Raw genomic sequence first — 16,198 nt, forward strand, 5'->3', positions numbered from 1 at the left:
AAACGGTGAGGATGCACAAAATGGGAAAAGGGATGATACGCGCGTCGAGATATATTGCTCTCCGAGCTTATGTCCAACTTTCGTTTGTGTAATGCTTTCACAAACGGAAACGACGACCTTATTCAAATTTGACTCCGGCTCGAGTTTCGCACTCTCGTGAGAAAGAGGGTGGAAGGGAAAGCTGTTACAGTACGTTCTTATTACGCACACACGTCTACGACTCTTAAAAACTATTAATATTGCATCTTTCATATAAAGCTACCTCTATCCTCTATAAATCTTCTACTAGACAATGAAATATTACCGGATACGGCAAAGCGCATGCTCGCATAATCCATGCTTCGCATGAATGAAAAACAAGTGCGCTAGATAGATGGGCCTTCACTTTTCTTAATATCATAGAGATTAATGTGAGATCGTTTTGATCATACTCGGACACGTACAATGTCGGTATTGCTCGGTCAAACTCTTTCCACTTTTTCTTCTTTACTTTCTTCTATTTATACTCTATATATTTCATAATTTATATAATTTGCCATTTTCAACGACGATAGTAATTAATAAAGATCTCTTCATTTTCAACGTTTTAACTATTCAGTTTGTTTACACTCTACTCCGTTTCTTTTTACAAAAATGTGTAAACTTATATATAAAATGTAAATCGAATAAGGCATGTCATCGAGTTGACAATCTCTCTAAATAGAGCGATTTTTCAACTCCTACGTATCAGTGTAAATTCGAGATCGTAGGAGAGATTCATCCAACTAACGAGAGAGAAGCAAACTCCACCACCACCACTTCCATAATCGCGCACGTGCACCCGCGGCACGCCGTTGCCTCGCAACTGCGTTGGGGTGGTCCCTTTACCTATACTACGTCGATCCACTTCCGCCCGCGTTTTTACGCCCGTCGAATCCGCCCCGGTCGTGCAATCGTACGACGTCCTCGTCGTCCTGACGATGCGGAAAGCGACATCGTTACAGCCGATCACTCGTCGCGCGCGATGCCCTCGCGAGATCGCGAGATCGCCCGGTCGGACCTCGACTTCAGGATGAGGCCAGGAAGAGACGTGAGAAGAGGCGGCTTCATTATGTCCAGTTCCATGTCCTCCCGTGTCCGACGATCAGGAATGGTCGTGAGTGCGATTACGTGCGTGCGTGCGAGCCGACGCCGGGGATTACGCGGTGCGTGACAATTACCGGCATAAACCGTCTCTCTCGCTCTCTCGCTCTCTCTCTCTCTCTCTCTTTCTCTCTCTCTCTCTCTCTCTCTTTCTCCCGCAAAACTTTCGCGACAATCCGCCGGCCGGTAGTTGCGAGCGACGCGTAACAGGTGTAACTGTCGCTTGTCCGAAGGACAAAGAGGCAGAGGCTCCTGCCGCGCGTTTGACAGGAGCAACAGTCTGCCGAAGTCTCGCGGAAGCGGTCCGCTGGCGCAAAGGACGACGACGACGATCCAATGCCAGACTTTAAAACTCACTCACTAAACCTTTGACACGGCCTTCGTCGCGGCCTCAATGGTTGTCCATCTCATGTCAGACACTCTCGTTTACACGCCTCGAGACGCGACGCGGAGGCGTCGTGCGTGCACTCGCGCGCGTATCACTCGAAGCACTACACCGAGATTTCGATAGCCGGTTCTCCACCCTCCCGAACCCTTTCCCGAACGCGCACTGGTCGGTCGATCCTCTCCAAGATCGTGCAAGTCTCGGGAGGAAAGGCCAGAGAAACGCGCACACACGCAACTCGTGTTACCCCCCTTTTTCCCTCGCCGCTGTCCACCCCCCTTTCCACCACTCTCTCACCGTCGAACTTCCACTGTCGGCCTCCGTTTTTTTAGGACCTTTTCGCCCACGAAGGGAACGAGAAGAGATGAGATACGGAATGAAAAAGAAGGAAGGGGGTCGACGGAGAGAGGAACGAGCAGGAAGGAAGGGGTGAGAGGGTGTCTCGAGGAAGGATTCGCGAAAATTTCTCGACCACCAGCGGCAGCTGCGTTCCGAAATGAGGAGCGACGCGAGAGAGAGCGAGAGGTGGCGGCAGGGACGACGGCGACGGGAAGGAGGGGAGATAGAGGGGATAGGGGAGAGGGAGGGGACGCGATTGAGGGCGCGAGAGACGGGAGAGGTCACAAAAGTGGAGGAAGAAGCGTAACGGCGAGTGCACGCAACACCGACGCGTGCGGAAACGTGCCTTCCGCGAGTAGTACCGGAGCTCTCGCCCCTTGACGAACTAACCGAAAGGCGAAGAAGGGGAAGTCGGGGAGAAACGATGGTGGGGAGAAACGCGGCGACGACGACGACGACGACGACGATGACGACGACGACGTCGGGGGAGGGAGGGAGGATAGGGAGAGGCCGTAGGGGAGAGAGAGACGAGGACGGAAAGCCGTAAGAAGAAGAAAAGAAGGTTTCGGGCGGCGGCTCTGGGATCGCCTTCCTCGGGGTTGTCTGTGGTCAAGGCACGCAGCTTGTGCAGTATTTTCTACCCGCCTGTGTGTTACCTACCCCCTCGGCGACGCCGAACCTAACCGAGGGGTTAGCGCCGTCGACGCGGAAGGGTCGTGATGGAGCTCTCGTCTCGCGCGATTTCGCCACCCTCTTCATCTATACAGGAAATTGCACGCGCGCGACGCCAAATTCTTTTCTTCTTCCTACCATAATCTCCTCTCTCGAATTTCAATCTTTTGATTAAACCCCCGGTCGAATCTTGAACGGAGTTTCAACGAAACGGTCTTTGATCGTGTAACCTTTAGCTCTAACTGTTACATTTTTATATTTTTCTGTTGCTAAGTTTGTCCTCGATATGAGATGAATCGGACGGATATATTGAACGCCGTTAGAATGTGTGAATTTTAATCTTTATATATAGACCGGCTCTATCGATTACCATTCTCGGAGAAAGGAGTAATTATTAATATTCGCATATACAAGATGTCTCTTGAATCATCCACCAAATTTATTGAAAGTTACTAGCCATTGAATAAACTTTGTCAAGCATAATAATAAATAATGTACAGAAAATATACTTGTGATAATTTAAATTGCGCACCCTCCCGTAAATCACGTTACACGTCATTTAATTATATAATGCGATCGTTATATTTTTAATAAGACGTTGAAAAATGTAAAAAAATCGTATTCGTATATCTCTCCCTCGTGTATACAGATGGTTCGATGAGTACGGATGACAGTTTCTCAACCAAAATGCACGCACGAAAACTTGAAACCGCACGGGAAACTACTCACAGAATATTATCGGATTTTCCGGCAACGTGGTACCACCCTGTTGAACGTGCAGGCGCGAGTAGGAGTCACGCCTGGCACATAGTCAGCCAGGATTCGGCGTTTCGGTTCGCAACAGGTCTCAACCACCAGCGTGTTTTCTCTTTCTCTCTCTCTCTCTCTCTCCCTCTCTCTCTTTCTCTCTCTCTCTCTCTCTCTCTCTCTCTCTCTCTCTCTCACCCTCTCTCACTTTTCCTCCCCATTCCGTCTCTCTTTCTCTCTTGATCTCTCTTGCTCGCTCTTCACGTTCGCACACTGATAAAGAACCCGCTCCTACACTATACTCACACACACACATACACACTCGCCATACGGAATGTAGGCAAACGTACACACATCTCTACAGACTCTCCAATTTATATATATATATATATATATATATATATAACTTTTATATCGCAACACACACACACACACACATATATATGTACACCCACGCAACAAGCTGGTGACACGCCTCTCTTGCGCGCGCGTGAGCAGTTGCCGCGCATGCTGGTGCACGCGTGTATTCCCGCGAGGACGATTTTCTCACGCGTCATACGCACGCGATGCGATGTGTACGTGTATATAAATATATATATATATATATATATATATATATATATGTATATACATTCCACTACCACATGCAAGTATGACGTTAGAAACGTCAAAATTCCTCTCGTGACGAAGGAACGCGACATGACTCTTTACTCACCGACTACGAAGACCATAGTCTTTCTCCATCGCAGCAGCTCCCGTCGGATGTGTGTGCGTTCCTGTATGCAGCGGGCATAGGGGCAATCCGCCATTTTTGAAATCACATCTTAGGATGTGTGTGCGCGTGCCGGCCGGGTGCGCCTGCCTCGTGTTCCCGCGTGGATGTCCACCCCCTCCACCGCCCTCGGCGCTCCACCGTCCTCCTCGTCGTCGTCGTCGTCGCCGTTGTCGTCCTCGTCGTCGTTTCTCCCGTTACCTCCTCCTCCTCCTCCTCCTCTTTCTTGCTCACCACCACCACTTCCCCTCTACCCCTTCTACCCCTACGGCCCTAGTTTCCCTTCCGCGTCTCTCTTTCCGATTTCCTCCCTCCTTCTCCTCTAGTCGCTCCCTCCACGTCGAACCTCCCTCTCTTCTTTCCCTCTGCTCCTCCGCCGCCGACGTTTCTCTTGTCTTTCAACGCGCGCCGCGAACGTGAGACGTGCGTGAGGGAGAAGGGTAGCGCGCGTGTACACGTCACCGCGCTAACGTGCGCGCTGCCGGTTGTGCAACGTCACGCGTGACGTATCGCGTCGGCAAGAACAACCGAAGACACCGTGGCGGTGGTCGTCGTCGTCGTCGTTGTTGTTGTCGTTATCGTTGAAAGCCCCACGTGTGACGACAGTTGCGGTTCCTCTAGTTCTGGCAACAACAGTGGCGACCCTATCGTCGTCGTCGTCGTCGTCGTCGTCGTCGTCGTCGTCGTCGTCGTCCTCGTCGTCGTCGTCGTTGTCGTCGTTGTCGTCGTCGTCGCCGTCGTTTCGTCGGCCGTGACGCGGTGCAACGCTCGTCCGCGAGCGTCGGAGGGATGGCGAGCCGACGACGGCGGCGTCGGCGTCGGTGTCGCTGGCGGTGGCGGCGGTATCGGTGGCGGCAACGACGGCAACGGCGGCGAGTAGGTGGGGATGTAGCCGCGGAGGGATGACGACCACGCTACTCCTCCCAGGTAGCGGGACAGGGTTAGGACACGGAAACGCACAACACACGTGCACGCTTGCGCCCTGAGCGTCACGAGAGTGCAGTCTGTCGCCGGCGGCGCGTCTATCTCTCTCTCTCTCTCTCTCTTTCTCTGTCACCCTATCTTACTACCCTCCCTCCCTCCTCTTTCCGAGCCTTCTCGCACGGACCTTCTCTTCCTTGTTTCTTCCGTCGAATCTTCCTTTCTCCGATCTCCGCAGGCTCCTTGCGCCTTTCGCGCGAGGACACTCGTGGCAAATCGTCGGTTGCTATCTGAAACAGAAACAAGATCGCGCTCGATCAGAACGTCTGTGATGTAGATAGACCAATCAAATCTCGCTCGCATCTTAGAGCTAATTATGTCTGTCTCTTTTTAAAACGCCGTGTATCATATTAGATATTTGAATTCTTAGAAGACTTGAGAAGTTAAACTTCTTACGCTCCTATTTAACTTCGCATGCATAAGTTTTGCCTGTTTTGTGTACAACTAGGACGAGATATTGCCATTTCGTCGCACCTGCGTGCAAAAAGTTTAAGTGGCGGCCACCGGCCCCACCAGGAAAGATACTGCTGCTGCTCGAAATGAAACATTGCCGGTAAGAAGAGCGTCAGGGCCGGCGGTGTAGGTTGTAGATGAGTGGTAGGGACAGCCTGCACTCTCTCGCGCGACACGAGCAGAGAAGTAGAGGAGGCACAGGAGGAGGAAGAGAATGAGGAAGGGGAGTAACGCGGGAGGGTGGTTATAGGGGCGGATTCGCGCGTTCTACGTCCGCGAGGGGGCAGGTTGGCTGCGAGACGCGACGGGGAGGGAGGGTAGGGGGCTGAGAGAGCGCACCGAAGGGAGAGAGAGAAATCGGGCGGGAGCCCGAAAGAAGGAGAGAGACGGAGAAGGAGAAAGAAGGAAGAGTGCGCCTAATATGCAACAAGAGAAAAAGAATTGGCGATCAATAGGTAGTAGCTGGTAAGCGTCCTTTCATCCGCCCCCGCGGACACCTCGTCCTTCGCCCTGTCCTCCTCTCGCGGCCTACAACCTCCTCTCTCCTTCTCTCTCTCTCTCTCTCTCTTTCTCGCCTCCTTTCGTCTCGGCGGCAGTGGTCTCCATCCTTGCGCCATCCGCCCCTCTTAACCCACCGTTGCTGGCCACCTTCGACCCCCTTCCCCCCATTCCCGATTCTCTCTTGAGTTCATCGCGAAACTCCGCCACTCCATCGCCTCCGTTGCCGAGACATCCGCCCTAGCGCGCGCGCCTAAGTTTGTCTCGGCTCTCTCAAAGACCAAACATCACCTAATTAGCTAGTTATTTCTTTTTCCTTCTGTTCCGACACTCTCGTTGATTTCATTAAACTGCCGTTATTCTGCGAATGCTCGAAGAGATAAAGAAATGTTCTTGTCTCAAAATATCTTTTATTTATGAAAATGCAAAAAAAAAAAAAAAAAAAAAAACAACAGATTATCGATCGTCCCCGACATACAAATACAAATTGATCTTAAATCTTCAATTACTTCAATTAATATTTCCTACTTACAGACGTGTGTACGTATGTAAAAAAAAAATGAGTGGAGTTTGTAATCACCTTTTCTACAAATTAATCGCCAAGACTGGATTAAAGAAGAGAAGAGCTGAATTAAGATTTCGACATCGTTTAAAGTCACACGATGCACTCGCGACTTTGTTAATTAATAAGGAAAATATACGTAGCGCACTCTGAAAGATTAACGATAAAACGAGGAAGATGCCATCGTGAAGGGGCACTTATTCCCTCCGGTCGGTTTGTCCGCGTTTCCAGCGGTCAGTTGACCCAAAGCAAAATTATACTCTACGTCGCGCACAATAATGAGAAACAAGTACGAGGACACGCTCACCCACGAGGCGACGGTCACGTGACGAGACACGAGTGTATGTGCGTGTATACCAAACATCTCTTTCTTTCGCACAGGTGCAATTTACTTATACCGAAGACCGCGAAAAGAGTGTGTGTCGACCGGTATATATACACACATACACACACACACACACACACACATACGTACCGCCGACTTCGCGACTGTCCGGAAGAAGAATATTGCATATTTTATGCCTGGTCGTGCACCCCCGAACCCTTTCCTCACCCCCATCGCCGTAAATTCACTGTTCGCGTACCTGACTTTGATTCGATCGCGTTTTCGCGAAAAAATTCGCATATAATTTCAACGACAATTTTGCAACGCTATATTAACTCGTCACGACTTTATCTCGAGATAAGAACCCATGTGGTCCATGAAAAAAATCATATCGCAAATATTCTCTTACTGTTCTAGAATAAGATATGATTTATTTGAGCGAAATATATTTTTGTAAAATATTAAAAATAAAAATTTAATATCGACACATTTCTCGAGAGATTTTCGAAAGAGCTTTGCATATTTGCTTAAGGTCACATGTGATTATCTTATTTGCGTCTTACAATCAAACAGAATGTTTATTCAAATCTTGTAAAAAAATTCTCTGGTGAAACTTCCCTAAATCTTCTAGATATTTTTGCTCAAAATTCCAGGTGAAGAGAATATCATAAATCTTTTTGTTGAAATTTTGTATAACTTTCGTTAAGCTAAATTTAACTTTCATAACATTTTCATTTTTTTTTTATCACTAAAAATTAAAGTAAAGAATATATACTGCATATTCAATATTTTGTAAAGAATTGAATATATAAACAAAGATATATATATATATAAGATCAAAATAATTAAAAAGAACATTTTTTTTTAAATCCCAATATACATATAATTCCACGAGAATTCTCCGAGTTCTCCAGGTACAAAAATTCCAGGTTTTCCATGTTTTTCTAACGAGTGCATACTTACTCTCTGAACAAGATACTTGTATTAATCATATTGCGTCCGTTTAAGGAAAGCAAAGAGCATACATATGCACGTCAATTTTCATGGATGCACCACAAGATGCAACAAGATCCTTAAAAGCATTTGATCCCTTCGAATATCAATATATTCCGCTCGCGCGCGCGTGTGTACCCGCGTCTCTTCGTGGTTCGCAGTCCGGGTTAACTCGGCGATACCGCTGACGGTATAAGATCGATTCGATGCCCGTTCTAGCTAAGCCTATGCGAGCGATATCGATGAAACGCGCCGGGCTTTCGAGGCTTGTGCACATACACACCGCCCCATGCAGTGTGCAAATGCATACCGGGTGCTCTCGAGCTCTCCCCGTCCGTCGACGACGTCATTCAGCCACGGTTGATGAGGATGCGACACTAGGAGCTTCCGTTACCTTGGCAATTAGTCGCTCCCCGCTACTTACGACCGCATGCGAGCACATGCAACTTTTTTGTCGATTGCACCCATTATAGAACTTGCGGCAGACGCGCTTCGCTATCTTCTTCGCTCGCGTTACGATTTGCTTTCGTCACGATGTATATAGGAATGATATACTCCCGACGACGTTATTAAGCCCTTCCGAAATGACCGGAATTATTTTAATCTCGGAATTAGGTATCATTACCTCCTGCCACCCATCGATTGGATAATTTGAAGAGAGCTTTTCATGACCTTGATATCATAAGTTAAAAGTTGAATTCTCCCACAAGAAAGTATCTTTAATATCATGTAATAAATAATATTTTTCAATATTTTTAATATTAATAATATTGATATATATATATATATTAGTATTTTTTATAAAATTTGATATAAATAATTTTATTATTGTCATGGCATGTGAGGATAGTTGACGTCGTAAATTGAACGTAAATTAAAAATTAATTTCTTTCTATGTACATATAATATTTCATCGAGCTAGTTTAAACTGGACAATGTATAAAATAATTTTATATATGTACAACATTCAAAAGATTTCTCAAAAACAATTATCGAGAGCATTTTTCCGTCGCACGCAGCCTCCAATATCCTTGAACATGTTACACTTCGGTCACTATATATTTATAGATCCTCAACTTATCGAGCAAGCTTATATATGAAAAAGTAGAAAACAAATACTTGGAAATATCCTATATCTCAATCGAGCAAACTTACATGCATTCTTTCATGAGGAATTTTAATTATTATACAAGATCCCTGTATAAGATTCACGTCAATTAAATCTTATTCGCAAAATTCAAGCAGCATGTATAATTAATTTACATACAGTTAATCAAGAAATAAGGATAAAAATTGTCCTGCAATTTCGTTCGAAACTCGCGACGTCAAATTCTTTTTATCCTATAGCACGAGTATGTCTCTCTGCATCTCTATATCGCATCGTTATTGAACTTTCGCAAACTTTTCGATGATGGAAGATGCTCATCGAAGATACTCGCCGCCAATGGCTCAGTCTCAAAAAGCACTCTATGTAATATCGATTGGAATGTCGCGCGATGAATATTCGAATTCGAGAAGAGCGCATATCGATCCATTGCCGGAAGGTAACGAAAAACGCCGATATCTTTATGCACATTGCGAGCCATGCACGTGCACACGCGTGCTCGAGAGGCGATCGCGACGTCATCGCGACTGTTGCAAACTGTTTGTCGATACCTAATGCCTTTGAGAAAGGTGTATGTGCACAATTTTGTATGCCCATCCGTCGTGGTATGCGCGCCTTAGAATCGCTCGATCACACACGAAGACGGAATCTAATATTAATCAATCAAGTCTACGTGTCAGCCTTTTTGGGTTGACTTTTAAATGTATGTACTCTTTCGTCGACTGTAGTACACACACACACACACGTCAAATGCATTTTCAATGCGAGCCAAGTCGAAAATTTCTTCAAATTTTAGTCATAATACGTATTATGAATAATTCATATTAATTAAATTCTCTTGTGTAAAAAAATTGTTGAGAATAAAATTGAAGTAAAAGAAATTAAAATGAATAAATAGAGAAAATATGCAGTAAATTAAAATAATTTACAATCACACACGCTAAATCTAAAGTCTATTACATTATTACATATATTCTGATATTTCATTTGAAACTCCGTTAAAATGTTTACTTAAAGTTTGAGTAGGTGAAAATTAAACGCGGTCGTTTAATTATCGAGGGACCTTAGTATATGCAAGTCTGCGCTATACATATAACGTCCGCGCTGTTTCGCGAATCGATTTAGCATAGAATGTCACTAAGTAACGACGTGAGTCATTGTGGAATGCCGGTTGCAAAGAACACCGGAGAACTTCCACCTAACTACTCGATAATACTCATACACCCGGCAAACTAACTAAACGAGATCCTTTGAGATGGTGAAAGATCAAATTTCCGCAAAATAATTGAGCTACACGGCATGCATCAACTTTGTACATATCTACATGTCTATGATTTTACGCATCGTTTCTTCTTCTACATGTTTTGAAGAAGCAACTAGAAATGTGAACCAGAAACAAAATTTCAACGGGATGCGCAATTCTGCTTTTTCGAAGAAATATAAAAATGTGATTTATACTTGATTTATTTTTTATAAATGAATAATATGAAAATATAATAAAAACTAAGAAAAATAATAAAAAACAAATATATATATATATACATAGATATATAAGAAATAAAACAAAAATATACATATATAATAAAATAATAAATTTAAATGTCTAATTTTATCAGTGAATAATATTAAAACCTAATGAGATATCGCATAAATGCATAATAATATATAAAAATGAAATATATCTAATGTGTTGCATCTTTTTTCTATTCTAGTAATAAAATGATAAATCTTAATAAAATTTTCTCCATGCACATCGATTCCGCGCGTGTAAATAGAGCCACGATTCAGCTGTTATCGCAAAGCACTGTTCTTCTCTTATGAAACTATACCGAGTCATCGGAAGTCACCGATAAGAAACGCAACGCGAGTAATCTCGCGCACAATCCGAATAGAATAGAATCTACAAACGCTCGTATGTTACTCGCGCGCTACTACTATGAATATGTAAATATTATTTCTACGATTCTCACGAATACCAACGAGAAACGCGACGGCATCTCAAATACTCGATTCCGATGACGCGCGTATCCTTGCGTAACGCGAACGTGTCGAGACACAACAGCTCTATTTTACGCGCCTAAATATCTCGAAATTGATCAAAAGGATGAGGAATTTTTTAATTTTCACGAGAGTCATATATGGGGGGGGGGGGGGGGAAAAAGAAAAAAGCCAAGAAATTTTATAATCAATCCAACAATATCTAAAATAATTAGATAGATCTAATTGTAAGTCCGTCGATTAGCTCGATTATTCTCTCGTCTCCTCGAGGAGTAGCTTCCGACGTGCAGCTAAATCGAGCTGAAGGACCCAGGACAGTCCTTGCGCGCTCACGCAACGTATTCGCGACACCTTGGCCGGCCGCCTTAGTCTGCTCGCTCGGCCCCTAATCGATTTTCCCATTACGCAAATCCGGAAAGCGCCCCATGCACACGTCTCCCTCCCTTCCGTCGTTCCGTTGTCCAGCAACGTGCATTTCCATTGCGCGACGAACAAACGAACTCTCGATTCCCATCGACCTTCCCCTTCACCTCCTACCAATGGCTCACCCCACGTCTCACCGACTCGGTCCGTCCTCGTATTTTACTTTTCGCTTACTCAAACATCACGTCAGATTGCCAATTTGAAAATTACTCTTAATTGCGGTAGATTTCCGCTTCAAACAATCTTGAGAATTTTGCTATATATTTAGTAAAAGCAACAATTTTCATGATATATATTTTTTAAATATATATATATATATATATATAATTAATTTTTGAAAAATATAAAATTAAAAAATTAAAAAGACATAATCATTATTTGCGATTATAAATTATTATTGCATTTCTCTCGGTTAGATTGTAAATTAACCGATTTGAAATTAAGCCAATTTAAGCCAACGATCGAATCAAAATCGCTTAAAACAATATGCATAAAGATGAATTTATGTAAAAAATAAATAACAAAAAACACAAACAGTAACGACAGATTTTTCTCTTAAGCTGTTATAATGTCAGGTAAAATTGTAATACCCTCCCAAAGTAACTCAAAATATTGATGCTAAAATATATCAAAGTATCGTGATTAGCATCCCTATTTCGTATTTAAATTGGTACTGAATTTCACGAAAGATTGGAGTTTGAAAAAGAACGAGAAAAACGCCGGTGGCGCAGTATCCTCGTACTCTTCCATGGTCTTATTGACTCGCGAAATTGCTTCCTGCGTTTCTTTCAATTAAGAGCCCTTTGATCGAGGCGCGATACGGCTCGCGGGCATCGAAGACGACGGCCCGACGTTGAAGTTTAATATCCACGGTCAGCAAGTTTCCGCACGGTAATCGCGGACTCTCCCTCTTTCGCTGTCTCTCTCTCTCTCTCTTTCTCTCTTTCTCTCTCTCTCTCTCCCAAGAGGTAGTTGCAAATTTCGCGGACCCACGGGAGAGAATTAATTAGCGTCGGACGCATTTCTCTGCGGCACGTCGATGGAATTAAAATAGTAATCAAGAGTCGCGCCGGGAGGTCTCCACCTTTTGTACCGTTCGATTCGTAGCCAGGTTGCATCATCACCAGCCATAGCCAGCATTATCCAGACACATCAAAATATTTTTCAGAGACGGAAGGAACCCGTCGATGAGCAAACAAGATAGAGCGGCCTCGAACGGCCAGAGAAAAAGAAAGAAAGAAAGAGAGAGAGAGAGAGAGAGAGAGAGAGAGAGAGAAAGGGAGAAAAAGAAAGAAAGAGGAAGACGATAGTATAACTGTTCCAGGAAGAGCAGTCGGGGGCGGTCGAGGAGAGCGAGAGAACGAAGAGAAGTAGGGGAGAGATCCGTGCGCTCCGTTTTTTTCCCCGCTGGGGGTGGCGATGGGCGCGAAGCAAGGGTGCGTTGGATTCGGTTACTTGGTCTCACCCCTTGGACCACCACTACTGCCGCCTCTAGCAACGGCAACGGCAACGGCAACAGCAACGGCGGCGGCGGCGGCGGCGGCAACGGCGGTGGCGGCGGCGGCGGCGGCAGCAGCCGTGCACTCACTCCATCCCCCATCTCCACTCCTGGCAGCACAACCTCTTTCTCTTCCCTCCGTCTTTCTCCCGTTGCCACCTCGCCGTCGCTCTTCTCCCTTTGCTCGCTCCCTCTCTCGCTCACTCTCCCTTTCTGCCGTCTCTTTCTCCCTGCCGCACGCCTCAGCGCGGTGCTTCTCGTTTTTTTAACGAAGGATCCGCTCAATACCTCGGCTGTCATAACCTCCCGCCAACCTTCCAGGGTGGCCCGCCTGCCACAGCAAACCCACCCTCTCATCCGACCTCCGCCTCGCGCCTCCACGGGGGCCCCACGAACCGACGAGCCACCACCTAGCACGCCCCCTCACCCCTCCTCCCTCTCATCCTCGCCCCGTCCTCTCATTCCTCTTCCTCCCCCCCAGTTTTTAACGTTTCGTTCGACGTTTCCCTCCGGGTGAACGCCGAGTGGGCGCTGAGGGTGGCCGAGGGGGATGAAACCGGGGGGAAGTGCATTTCGTCGTTACTTTGTTTTACGTCCTTCCTCTCCTTCTCCGTCCGCGTCTCCCACCGTGCTCCTCCACCTTCGTCTCCCTTAACGGCGCCACCCCTTTGATATGGTACTCCTGCATGTTTCTCTCTCTCTCTTTCGCTCTCTCATCCTTTCGTCGTCTCGCGCTTTTTCTCTTCTTTCATCCGCGCCTCCTCATATTCCTGACGCTAACCTCTGGTCCGAGCTCAGCACACGTATACCTGCGTGTCTCTTTCTTTTCCGCAACCTCTTTTTATATCCTCTACTCTGGATTATTACATTCGAAAATATCACTCTACAACGTATCTAATTGCTTAAAATTAATCGTATATCCATTTTCAAGTGTGAAAGATAATTGTATTAATAACAGAAAAATTTTTCTTAATTGTTTCCACGGTAGAGATAATGACAATCTACCAGCTTGTCACAAAGTACCAACCTTCCCAGTCAACCAATTGTAAGATTCAGTGATACACTCAAACGTATTTCTCCGCACATCTTTAAATCCATATTGGCTCTTTGATGCTATACGTCGCGACGAAGGCTCGAAAGTGAGAGGAAAAAGATTACGGTTATCAAACCGAATGTCGAGCGAGAGAGGGTGAGGTCGGTCGGCTTTGGCGAACCCTCGCGCCATTAGCGAAGCTCACTTACCCCTTTTAGCCTTTGTTACGCGAGGAAGCGTGGAGAACCTCGCGAAACGAGCGATATTATACGGATTAGTTCAGCCTCTCAATGGCCGACACGAGGTGTTTTACCCTTCTGTTACTATTTATTTGCCCTTGCTGCATGCCATAGTGAAGCTATCTGTCTAAGTGAAATTCTATGTAAGTTACGTACAAAGGATCGTACATATACTTTTCGATCGATAACAGACAATCTATGTCATTTCATTTAAACTTATTCGTCTGAGCTTTTGTTTACAACGTTATTACATTTATGTGTATCGTAATTACTTTATGATTCATGATCATAATCATTTTTAATTAACCGTAATGAAATTTTTAATGCGTATATACTAATCATGTAAATTGTGAGAAGATATATAAATTCGATTTTTATTTTCATTAAAGTCACTCCCTTAGTTCCTTTCGTGAGTAAAATAAAACATTTTTCCTTATAAGCAACAATTCTTGTGACTGCACTTGTTGAAGTTTTTTTTTTTTATAAATATTTTCAGTTACAAATCTATATCGTTGTCGCACTTAAAACTTCTCGGATCGATGTCGCGTTCGCACTAAACTTCTCGACCTAGACTGTTTGACTAATAAATAAACATTACAAAATGTAATTTCACGTCATTTACACACATACATTTTTTTTTTCAATTACATAAATCTGCAATTAATTTCAGGCTACATTTATCGAACATCTGAGAGTCAATAATACGAGTCTCTTTCTATTGATTATATAGAGTTATCTTCTACGTAACGTAGATATAGAGAAGAAAAACTTATTTAGCTAGAGTTAACCACATTGGTGCAACCAACGCCGGTCGTTAATATTGCAAATACAACGAGGACGCTGTTGCATCACCGGAATAAATATCGTGGCACTAAAGTTGCGCGCACGGTACACTTGCAATATTGCTACGATGCTGCTCAGCTTCGCGAGAAAATCTCAAAGGATTTCTAAGAGGCACGAGAGCACCGAGTATTTACAAAGGTATTCTATAGCCGGGACCGGGGTCACTGGTGCAACTTGTTGCCAAAGGCAGAACCGTCGTAGCATCGCCGCGATAAGAATCGCGTTCGGGACGATATCGAGAGAAGACCAATTGATCCAAGATCCCGAGGTTTCGAATCGATTTTCCACGATCAGAGATACACATTCTGTTCCGCGACAGACGCTAGATAAGGTCTCCACACGATTGCCATTTCGCAAGCTGTCTTGCTCAGATATTTTTTTTTCGAGTCTGATTAATAGCAGAAGGTATTATAAGTTATTTAAAAATTAGCGATCCCTTTTCAAGATATCTAATCAAATCTTGTAAAAAAATTTCTCAAACAATGACTGACCTTCTAATATTTTGTTCAAGATTTCAAGTAAAAAATTAATTAAATATTTTATAGATTTTTTAGACAACTTTCTCTAAAATAAATTGTTAATGCATTTTTCACTCATAAAGAAAAAACGCAAAGCTTTTTAAGTTTCAAGTGTTAAATTTGTAAATATACTTTAAAAGAATGAATAACTTTCATAAGATAAACATTTTTCATTTACATAAAATGTCATTTCTTTATCGTTAAAAATTACAAAGAATACATACTGCATATTTTCAATAATTTGTTAAGATATAGAATATGTAAACAAAAATAGATATATATTTATAATATATTTTAAACATAATTGGCTTAGCTAGTTGATATTGTTTCTAATATGAGAGTAAAATTATCAAAGAATTTTTGAAAAAATTTCCTGTGAATCCTAATAAAATTCCATAAGAATTCTCTCATTTTTTCAGATACAAAAAAGAAACTCGTGAAATTTCCAAGTTTTTCGTGTTTTTCCAGGCAGTAGACACTCTGTTTTTTCTCTCAAAAAAATACAATTTATTAGATTGAGGATAAATAATATAAATTGTGTCTCGTGTGTATTGCAAAAAAATATAGGTATCTCGAAATTTAATATCCCTCTCTGTACACAGTAAAAAATATAATGCTTATTTCAACATTTTTTGTATGTCGCAGAAAGTCCACTCATAAACTCTTAACTCATTGATTATGTGTTACTTATT

At 43.8% G+C, this 16,198-nt stretch overlaps 1 protein-coding gene across 5 annotated transcripts in view; it reads right to left on the minus strand.

The window, feature by feature from the left end:
- Nucleotides 1–16,198, minus strand: part of Eip93f (Ecdysone-induced protein 93F) — a 143,666-nt gene that overhangs the window by 61,180 nt on the left and 66,288 nt on the right. For 4 of the 5 annotated variants that reach the window (XM_072903794.1, XM_072903796.1, XM_072903795.1 and 1 more), the window contains exon 2: nucleotides 3,981–5,248. The exons of the other annotated variant lie outside the window; for it this stretch is intronic. In XM_072903794.1, coding sequence (XP_072759895.1) covers nucleotides 3,981–4,074 — 94 coding nt within the window. In that variant the 5' untranslated portion in view covers nucleotides 4,075–5,248. The remainder of the gene's footprint in view (nucleotides 1–3,980; nucleotides 5,249–16,198) is intronic. 5 annotated transcript variants of the gene reach the window in all.

Source organism: Anoplolepis gracilipes, chromosome 12 (genome assembly GCF_047496725.1).
Source record: "Anoplolepis gracilipes chromosome 12, ASM4749672v1, whole genome shotgun sequence".
In the NCBI taxonomy this organism is placed as follows: Eukaryota; Metazoa; Arthropoda; class Insecta; order Hymenoptera; family Formicidae; genus Anoplolepis; species Anoplolepis gracilipes.